The 9,934-nt window shown below is 38.5% G+C and overlaps 2 protein-coding genes across 6 annotated transcripts in view; one reads left to right on the plus strand and one right to left on the minus strand.

The window, feature by feature from the left end:
* LOC135109630 (UDP-glucose:glycoprotein glucosyltransferase 1-like) overlaps nucleotides 1-4,389 on the plus strand; it is a 71,282-nt gene extending 66,893 nt beyond the window's left edge. For all 4 annotated transcript variants that reach the window (XM_064021070.1, XM_064021074.1, XM_064021071.1 and 1 more), the window contains 6 exons: nucleotides 702-884; nucleotides 1,229-1,332; nucleotides 1,546-1,717; nucleotides 2,518-2,634; nucleotides 3,119-3,251; nucleotides 4,001-4,389. In XM_064021070.1, coding sequence (XP_063877140.1) covers nucleotides 702-884; nucleotides 1,229-1,332; nucleotides 1,546-1,717; nucleotides 2,518-2,634; nucleotides 3,119-3,251; nucleotides 4,001-4,038 — 747 coding nt within the window. In that variant the 3' untranslated portion in view covers nucleotides 4,039-4,389. The remainder of the gene's footprint in view (nucleotides 1-701; nucleotides 885-1,228; nucleotides 1,333-1,545; nucleotides 1,718-2,517; nucleotides 2,635-3,118; nucleotides 3,252-4,000) is intronic.
* A 276-nt stretch (nucleotides 4,390-4,665) lies between these two features.
* The window catches only part of LOC135109631 (protein Wnt-11b-like), an 85,581-nt gene continuing 80,312 nt past the window's right edge, over nucleotides 4,666-9,934 (minus strand). For both annotated transcript variants that reach the window (XM_064021076.1, XM_064021075.1), the window contains one exon: nucleotides 4,666-5,049. In XM_064021076.1, coding sequence (XP_063877146.1) covers nucleotides 4,875-5,049 — 175 coding nt within the window. In that variant the 3' untranslated portion in view covers nucleotides 4,666-4,874. The remainder of the gene's footprint in view (nucleotides 5,050-9,934) is intronic.

The raw sequence follows: 9,934 nt of genomic DNA on the forward strand, positions 1-9,934 counted from the left end.
GGTTATGGTAGAAGGGGAGGGCTGTATTTCCTTCTTAAAAGTACAGCAATAAATGGAGACCAGTATTGTGCATCCTGGAAAACCATTTGTTGCAGCTCAAGGAGATTTTAAACATGCACATTTTCATGCATGACAGGGCCCCTAGTCATAGGGAAAAGAAGGCAAAGGTATTCTTAGAAGACATTGTGGTTAAGATTTTGGATTGGCCAGAGAACTCACCAGACCTCAATCCCTTTGAGAATGCATGGAGCTACATAAAATGGAAACTGAGCACCATGGAGACTGAGACGACGTCTATACCAAAATTGCAGGCTGCCATCATAAATATCTGTTGCCACAAATTGGAGAGGCAGTACTTCTCAATCTTGCTTATTCCATGCCCAGATGTAGACAGGATGTACTCACTCACAAAGGAGAAATGTCTATGTACTAAATAATTAAACCAGCAAACAAAATTTAATCTTTTCCTTCAAGTGCCGTAATTTATTTTATTTATTTTTTATTTATTTATTTATTTATTTTTTTTTTTTTTTTTTCCAGGGACTATATTACATTTAAGTTTTTCCCTGTCATGATGCTCTGCCACTAGAAAATACTATAGTGGTGAAAGTAACTTCTATATCTATCCCCATCAGGATGCTCTGCCACTGGAAAAAAAATTGTGGGGTAAAAAGATTAACATTTGTATCTGACCTCATCAGGATGCTCTGCCACTGCTGGCGAAGGAGTATGGTTTCGAATATGAGCTGGTACAGTACAAGTGGCCACGTTGGCTCCACCAGCAGTCTGAGAAGCAGCGCATCATCTGGGGCTACAAGATCCTGTTTCTGGATGTCCTCTTCCCACTCGATATTAAGAAAATCATTTTCGTTGATGCTGATCAGGTACCTAGTATTGATTTATGAGTATGTCTGTTTGCTTTTATTAGTGGTTAAAGATAGGTATTCTCTTTTCATATCAATCACATCAAGGTAGTTTATGTATGTGTTTCTTAAGATGTGAAAGAAATATAAACATCAGAATCTTATGTAAACTCTACTAGTATTTGTTCATTTTTCAAGCATGATATAATGTATTATTCGCATTTACTTGATAAAATAAGAAGACAGATAACAGCATTCCTGCAAGCAATAATTCACAAGATCTAGATGCAACAGTTCAAGTTTTTTTTTCAAGATCCTTCTTGAGTAACCAGACAGGATCTGATGGCAATGCGTAATGCCCCCAGGTTGTGCGAGCAGACATCAAGGACCTGAACAATGAGGACCTAGATGGGGCACCCTATGGTTTTGTCCCATTCTGTGACTCAAGGAAGGAGATTGAAGGATTCAGGTGAGTGAGTTCAGTCATGGGAAGGTGTGGGTGTTATTATGTATGAGAGTGAGGTAAAAAATAAATGCTTGGAATAGGACACATGAACTTTTTTGTCATGACTGTCTATGTGTGGATAGAGTTGTACATCTTACATATTCATGCAATTTTTATCACATTACTTCTGCTGTTGTCTGTTATCTGTCAGCTTGTCCCATTTTTCTCCTGTGACAGGTTCTGGAAGCAGGGCTATTGGCATAATCATCTGGCAGGCCGCAAGTACCACATCTCGGCACTCTTTGTAGTTGACCTGAAGAGATTCAGGCAGATTGCTGCTGGTGACCGTCTGCGTGGCCAGTACCAAGGCCTCTCCCAAGACCCCAACTCCCTCTCCAACCTAGACCAGGTAGTAGCAGTGAAGGACATGTGCCACATCAAAAAATATTTTAAGAGTCCTTAATGGCTAAGTTTTCTATATCATTAATTATTAGACAGGCAAGGTCAACAAGTAACCTTTTGTTGGTTTCTTGTTTATTGCAGGGTAGAGTAACATGTGTGAGTTATCAGTATAGTTGTACAGCTTTCCTTGCATGGCTGCCTCACATGAGGGAAGTTCCCAGATAGGGAGGATGCACAAAAAAATATAGATAGGCAGACCGTAAAGCTTGATGTGTTACTTGCAAGTGATGAAGGCTGATCCTTGTAAATTTGAAACCTGCTCCTCAGAATTACGATAATTGCAGGGGACACTCTTCTAACAGTTTCTCTCTCTCTCTCTCTCTCTCTCTCTCTCTCTCTCTCTCTCTCTCTCTCTCTCTCTCTCTCTCTCTCTCTCTCTCTCTCTCTCTCTCTCTCTCTCTCTCTCTCTCTCTCTCTCTCTCTCTCTCTCTCTCTCTCTCTCTCTCTCTCTCTCTCTCTCTCTCTCTCTCTCTCTCTCTCTCTCTCTCTCTCTCTCTCTCTCTCTCTCTCTTTTACAGGTCTTACAGGCTTCACATACACACAATGCAAATCGCACATAAACTGTTAATAAACAGACTTTTAGATGAAACCAATCTTCAGAAGTAGATGAAAGGCTGTTCCAAATATAACAAGGGATGTCTTACATACAGTCCATTCATATACACCAATTGTTTGCAAACACAACTCCTAAGAGCCACCTAACCAGACCAATCTCATGGTATCCTCTGTTGGACTTTCTCCCTGCAGGACCTGCCCAATAATATGATCCATCAGGTGCGTATCAAGTCCCTCCCCCAGGACTGGCTATGGTGTGAGTCCTGGTGTGATGATGAGTCCAAGAAGACTGCCAAGATCATTGACTTGGTGAGTCACTCTGTGCCTCACAGGGCCATCATTCATGTTACTAATATTACTTATTGATCTCAGTTTGAAAAAAGAAACTAATCATTCACTCAGATACTGTTTACTTTTGTGGTTCATATTTTCATGTTATGTTTTATATGAAGTCATGATTTAGTTGAGTGATGCAGACAAATGAATTTCCTTTGTAATTGTGATTCAGCAGCACAGGAATGTGAAAGTTAGTTGTCAGTTCTCAAGCTGACAACTTTCCCCTTACCTGTATATTACTTTTTCCTCACAAACGTACATGATCATTCACCCTGTGCCTGCCTTAGCTCACAGCATCTGATTAAGGTTGCTATAGTGGTAGCAATAGTGAGATTGATACTGGATTATGATGGCAGGACTGAGGACAGTAATGGTGGTGGTGGTGGTGGTGGCAGGAGCTGGGAGAATAGTAATGATGGTGGTTGTGATGATGATGCTCTTTTTCTCGTTCCCTCAGTGCAATAACCCCATGACCAAGGAGGCCAAGCTTGTGGCTGCCCAGAGGATCATCTCTGAGTGGACCGAGTATGATGCAGGAATAAAGAATGTGATGCAGGGCTTCAAGGAAGGTAAAGCTTCACTCACACAAGGTGAGTTTACTATGACTAGGCTAATAAGGAATAGAGGTGCTCTCTCTCTCTCTCTCTCTCTCTCTCTCTCTCTCTCTCTCTCTCTCTCTCTCTCTCTCTCTCTCTCTCTCTCTCTCTCTCTCTCTCTCTCTCTCTCTCTCTCTCTCTCTCTCTCTCTCTCTCTCTCTCTCTCTCAGCATGATACTGACATTTTATACTCAGAAAAATTCTGTTTATCCTGATTCTTGGTTGTTATTGTCTTCTTTTCTCTTTCTCCTTCTCTCTTTTCTGTTCCTTGTGACTTGATGGATTGCCTGCCAGTGAGGAATGTGGCATCAGTGGTTTGGTAGAATGAGGGAGTTAAAATGCATAGACTTTTCCCAATCTGTAACTGGTGATTGGAAAAAATTCAATCCTCACAGTTGTCTGTATTTAAGCAATGGAGGGCTATGCGTTATTACCTTTCATATTATAACTCTGTTCACATGCATGATATTTTTATGCCTTTTACATATTAGATTATTATCTAATGCAATTTTTTTGCCATTGTTATACTTACATAATAGTAGGATACAAAAGAAAAATAGTATGAAAGGTGTCAAGAAACATACAGACAAAAAATATATATGTAGGAATGTATGATAAATATTAAAGATATAAAAAGTAGAGTGTTAGAGGATTTAAGATGATGGTACTGAAGGATACATTAACAGATGATGTACAACATGCTTATATTTATTTATTTATTTTTATTTATTTATTTTTTTCAGACTCAACTAGTCAGAGAAGAAGTCATATAGAGCTATGATATCTGGAGATGGCTGTTAGGTAAGGCTGAGGTTTTGTAAGTGGTGGAGTTGTAAATTATTTATGAGCGTGTGTTCTGTTCATCAGGCCGTTGAGTTTAAAAAGAGATCAGAGTTGAATTACTTTTGATGTTTTTACAGAGAAGAAAAGTGTTGCCATTCTTTTATACAAATATAGAAGATCATTAGCTATATTTGGTATGTGTGGATGACTATAAACAAAGGCAAGGTGTTTTTAGAATGGTGAAAATCTTGGATGTATTGGTACACTTGCAGTTTGTTGAAATATTGTTTGTTAATTTGATAACACGGCAAATCACAGGATTTTTTTTAATAAAACACAAAAAATGGCATTTCTGTGTTTGTGATTTATTTACCCAAGAGTGGATCTGGCAAGTCATAAGTTAAGAGAAAGTAAGTATGTCTAAATTATGCTGATGGTTATTTACTTGTGTATAAGTCTAACCTCTTACATGAACTGAATATTAGTGTGTATAAATTGCTGGTAATGAATGCAAACTACCCTTATGCATTCCAGTGTGACAAGTATAAAAATATTCATTACCATGGCTTAGAGAGAGAGTTCTACAAATACCTATGAAAGGATGAAAAATATATAATCTCACAACTCTATATAGAAACTTTATTTGTACAGTATAATACAACAAATGATTAATTATGCATTCAAAAAGACATAGTTTTGACTAATCAGGAGTCCCTGCTGATAAATAAAACACAGTAAGAGTAGCAAGAGAGAGAGAGAGAGAGGGGATGAGGAGAGGTGAGGAGATGGAGGCAAGGATTAAGGTTGAGAGATTGAGGATAAGGTGTGGTGAGGTCAGTTACAGGTGTGGACGTCATGCCACACTGCACAGGTCTCACAGGTGACGTAGCAGCACCAGTGGTATTTGCAGTGACAGCGGTGATGTGTGCGGTGGGTGTGGGAGGTGAAGCCCCGACCGCAGCACATCACACCACACCCATCCACACCCTCTGAGCTGGCGTTGCATCGTCTGTTGGGGGTGAAAGGGGGAAAGAGGAAAAGAGGAAATTAAGGAAAGTCTTTTGAGTTAGCTTCTCAGTCTTGTTAGGAAAGAGAGGGAAATCAGTTTTGGCATCCAAGTTGCATCCTGTTAGGGAAGAAAGGGGAATTAAAAAGTATGAACTAATATTGCATTATCTACTAAGAGAGAGAAAGGAAATTCAAAGATACTAAGTCAGCTATACACCTTCATGAGGGAAAAAAGGGATAATTTAATGAGAAAAGTGCTCATAAGTGGCATAGCTCCAAAAAATAAGATAATTTAAAGGAGGAGTGCTCAGAACTAGCATAGCAATATTGATCTCAATCTATTTATCTATATATCTTGCACCTGGTCCTAAGACCTCCCTGAAAGGGGATGGCTGTGGTGAGGTTCCATAGGATAGCAGCTGATAACAGCTGGGAAACACATTGGGCCAATTGTGACCTCAATAAGTTTAGATAACAAGGATATGTGGAGTGGTGGTCCTCAGTTGCAGGTTCCACTGAGACACCTCATTGTCACAGAATCAACTGAGTAGTGTTCATACCAGCTGCTGCCTCACACGTCAGCTAGCCACATCCAAGCCACCATAGGTAGAGTGGATTTCTCCACTGCTAATAACAGGGCTCAGGTGCCCACATAAACTAGGGATTCATGTCTAATGAAGCATTACAGGGACACAAATGTGGAAGTAAATAAATATCATTAGCAATGTGGGAGAAAGAAAAAATAAATTATGAAAAAAAAATTACCTGCAGGGCATAAAAAAAGAGGTACTAGGAACCAGTGCTGCATCTTGTGCTAGGTTGGAAAAAAAGAATGAAAATGGAGAAGGCAGTTACAATTTTATTGCATTTCTTTTAATTCTTTTTTTTTTCTTCATATTGGCATTAGTGGTAACTTCAGGAAGATCAAAGAGGAAATTATATTTATAAGTATATGTCTATATTACTCTTTATTGAGTTGTCTCCCTTGCATGTTCTCACTAAACCTTTGGTTATCTTGGTCACCATGAATTTCTTGGACCACATTCTCAGACACTTCCACTTCTTATATCAACCACTTTTAACAAGTTTTGCTGGACTTTATTGGAATTTTCAATGGTGTCTGGTTGATTCTAGTGATATTGTAATAGTGGTTTTGCATCATCAATGGGAAAAATACCCCCCCCCAAGACCTACCTAATCATCCCTTTGGATTTTAAGAATTCTCCTGATGTGTTCAAATTACTTGGTCGGTATATTTTACCTCTCGGTGTATGTTTGCATGTTCTCACTGAGCCTTTGATTATGTTATTCACCTTGAATTTTTGGGACAGCTTCCTTGAACATTTCCATTTCTCATTTCAGCCACTTTTAACTGAACCAAACCTTAATGGGATTTTCAAGTCTTTGTATGTTCCTAGAGATACTTTTACAATGTTTCTACATCACCAAAGGAAAAATGCACACTTAACCTGACTAGTTATTTTTGTGAACTTTAGAAGTAGTCCTGATGAGTTTTAAAACACACCCAGTTTAGCTGAAAGCAGTAAGACCAGTGCCAATGCTGAGACACAATAACTTGAACACTACAAAATTTAACAGGCATTGCAAGCTCACGATTTCCAAAATGTTCATTACTGCATTGTAGTTCAAAAGCCCCACAATCCTCTCATTTCCTGATGCATAATTTCAGACAATTAAATAAATTCATAGCTTAATTCATATCATCCTTATAATAATAAAATTATTAGCTTTAACCATAGGACTGTAATTATCATTTTGCTTCAGTTTTGATTTTTGGGGCTACTGATTTAGCTTCCCCTTGCTGTTCCACTCGCAGAAAACGAGGTTGTGGCAATTAAATTGTAACAGGCGGAAAAGTGGGACGTTTACACGTATATGGAATAATTGAATTAGCATCAGGGTGCCAAGAAAATGAGATTGTGAAGCTCATTTTATGATCAAGGAAAAAATATATATATTGTATTTTGATACGGAGGTTGGGGGGGGGGTGGATGCTCGCTAAACACAGAGAGAGAGAGAGAGAGAGAGAGAGAGTCACCAGATATACTATCTAGTAGCGAATTTTTACGTCAGGGTGAATGATTATGGTATGACCTACAGGTACAGTGTGCGTGAGGTAAAATCAAGCATAATATGCACTCTCATGCTGTGAAATAACCTGTCATTCAGCCCACCAGCAAGTACTTGTCCACGGGGAAGGAGGACCGAGCGGGGTATGGTAATGAATAGGAAGAGACCACAAGAACCATATTGTGTAACACTCGCGCCGCACCTTCCCTACTTTCAAGAGGCTCTAGTTGAAGTTACACGGGTTTTTAAGAACTTCTCTTTTATGGTTGTAATGATAGATTGACAAATCTGCGTAATTAAAAGAAACACGAAAACACGAATCTGCGGCCTTGAAAATTTGTGGTGAGAGAACAAAGCATTTCTAATTACTGGCTTAAAAACGAATAAAGGGCTTTGGAGGGACAACTAGGCTCCGCAAGGGTTGTCTGGGAAGAAAACTTCACCTAGGTAAGAACTATTGCTGGCACCTGACTTCTTGCTTTCATGTATTGAAGGTTAAAGGCAGACGAAAAAATGGTGGAGAGTATGACTAAAGCTAATAATGTTACAGAAACTTGAGCTAGCCAAAGAGAGAGAGAGAGGGAGACGTTAGCGTGTGGATGGTCATGTAGACAGGCAAAAAAATGCTGAAAATTATAATGGCTCCACACCTTGAGATGACTCCATTCTCGACATTAGACCAGGAGGAGGAATTTTCAGGTGATTGGATAGTAATTACCTGGCTGGGCATGATAAACACAACACGTCATGAGTGAGAAGAGAGAAGGGGCAAAAAAACCCAGTCATCAAACTTTGACTAGATAAAGCTGATACACAAAGCCTGTTTAATGTGAGTGTGTGTGTGTGTGTGTGTGCTGCGATAATCGAGAAAACACACCAACGTTAAAGAAAATATTCATATGCATGCGAATATTAGTAAGGAAATTCCCTTGTGTTGTTTAACGTCTCTCTATTAGTGCGGAGGGACGAAGGGGAATAAACATGAGAACATTTAGTTTTTATTTTTCTTAGAAGTGGTTAATTTGGCTTCTGGGTGACAGTGATGCTGGTCTAGGCGTGGAGTGGGCGGGTTGGTGGACAGGTGTGTGTGTGATGGTGATGACCAGGTGTGCTGATGCTTATGACTACGGGATCGCTCTTGGATTTAGAGGAGAATGTTAAGGTTATATAGTTATCTTCTGGAGTTAGAGAGAGAGAGAGAGAGAGAGAGAGAGAGAGAGAGAGAGAGAGAGAGTGTGTGTGTGTGTGTGTGTGTAGTAGCAAAGTGTGCAGGATGTAAGGAACTTTGCTTCAACCTTTACAAATGTCTATACTTTGAGGAACTGTGTTTGTGTGTGCGTGTAGCAGCAAAGTGTGCAGGATGTAAGTAACTGCTTCAACCTTTACAAATGTCTACACTTTGAGGAACTGTCGATATCATTTTACACAATCTCGCCTATATTTTGTTTTATTGACGAGACATAAATGGCCAGATTATGCCCAGTGGCACATATAATTGGCCTACGAGAAGGAAATCGCGTATATAATCAAGCAAGCAGCGGGTCAAAAAAAAAAAAAAAAAGGGGGAGGGGGAGCAGGGAAAGCGCCGTAGGGGAAGTCTCTCTCATTCTCATTTGTTATCATTGAAACACATAGGTACACACAAAAAAAAAAAAAAAAAAAAACTTGATTATTAGCATTAAATCGCTTATCGTGTAAATTCATGGGGATTTCATAGAGTTACATTCATTTTGCATTCCATTTTTTTGTTTATTCACCTGCCTGATTAGTATTACCTGCGTTCTCATGTGCACCTCACGGCCTCCGATTACGTCCAGCTTTCTGGTACAATAGTTTATCATCAAGTTCTTGTCGCTTCACTTTGTTTACGGGTGATTATATATATATATATATATATATATATATATATATATATATATATATATATATATATATATATATATATATATATATATATATATATATATATATATATATATATATATATATATATTACTTTTTTATTTTTATTTTTTTCAGTTTCCTGTCATTTTGTTATGATGCAAATAATAGGATGGTACAAGAACTAAATCTCTCTCTCTCTCTCTCTCTCTCTCTCTCTCTCTCTCTCTCTCTCTCTCTCTCTCTCTCTCTCTCTCTCTCTCTCTCTCTCTCTCTCTCTCTCTCTATATATATATATATATATATATATATATATATATATATATATATATATATATATATATATATATAAAGACCTGATTCAACACACATCACTCTTGATTTATAAGCATACGTGTCATTTAGAAAGTTTACGAGAAAAGTGGAATCAAGCTAATCTCAATGAAACTTCTTACCTGAATCAAAGGTGTGTGTATTTTGTCATGTCTCAATACGTACGGACACAGGCACACAAGCACACATGATGATAATAACTTCCCATGCTTGATTGTCACTGTTTAATGTTCATGTTGTACTCTTATCAGTGTGTGTGTGTGTGTGTGTGTGTGTGTGTGTGTGTGTTCCAAGTCTTTGTTTGCAAGTGTGTAATATTTATTTGACTTTTAGATGTACGGTATCATAAAGGTGTGTTGATTTGTTTGCTGTACGTGCGTGTCCGGGTTTGTTTGTTTAATAATGCTCGTAAAACTGCGAAGTAGGAGGAACGAAAGTTGTTGTCTTATGATTATTATGTACCTTTTTCTCTTTTTTTTTTTCAGGGTGTGTATTTAAAGGTCTCTCTCTCTCTCTCTCTCTCTCTCTCTCTCTCTCTCTCTCTCTCTCTCTCTCTCTCTCTCTCTCTCTCTCTCTCTCTC

This window comes from Scylla paramamosain, chromosome 19 (assembly GCF_035594125.1).
Source record: "Scylla paramamosain isolate STU-SP2022 chromosome 19, ASM3559412v1, whole genome shotgun sequence".
Taxonomy (NCBI): domain Eukaryota; kingdom Metazoa; phylum Arthropoda; class Malacostraca; order Decapoda; family Portunidae; genus Scylla; species Scylla paramamosain.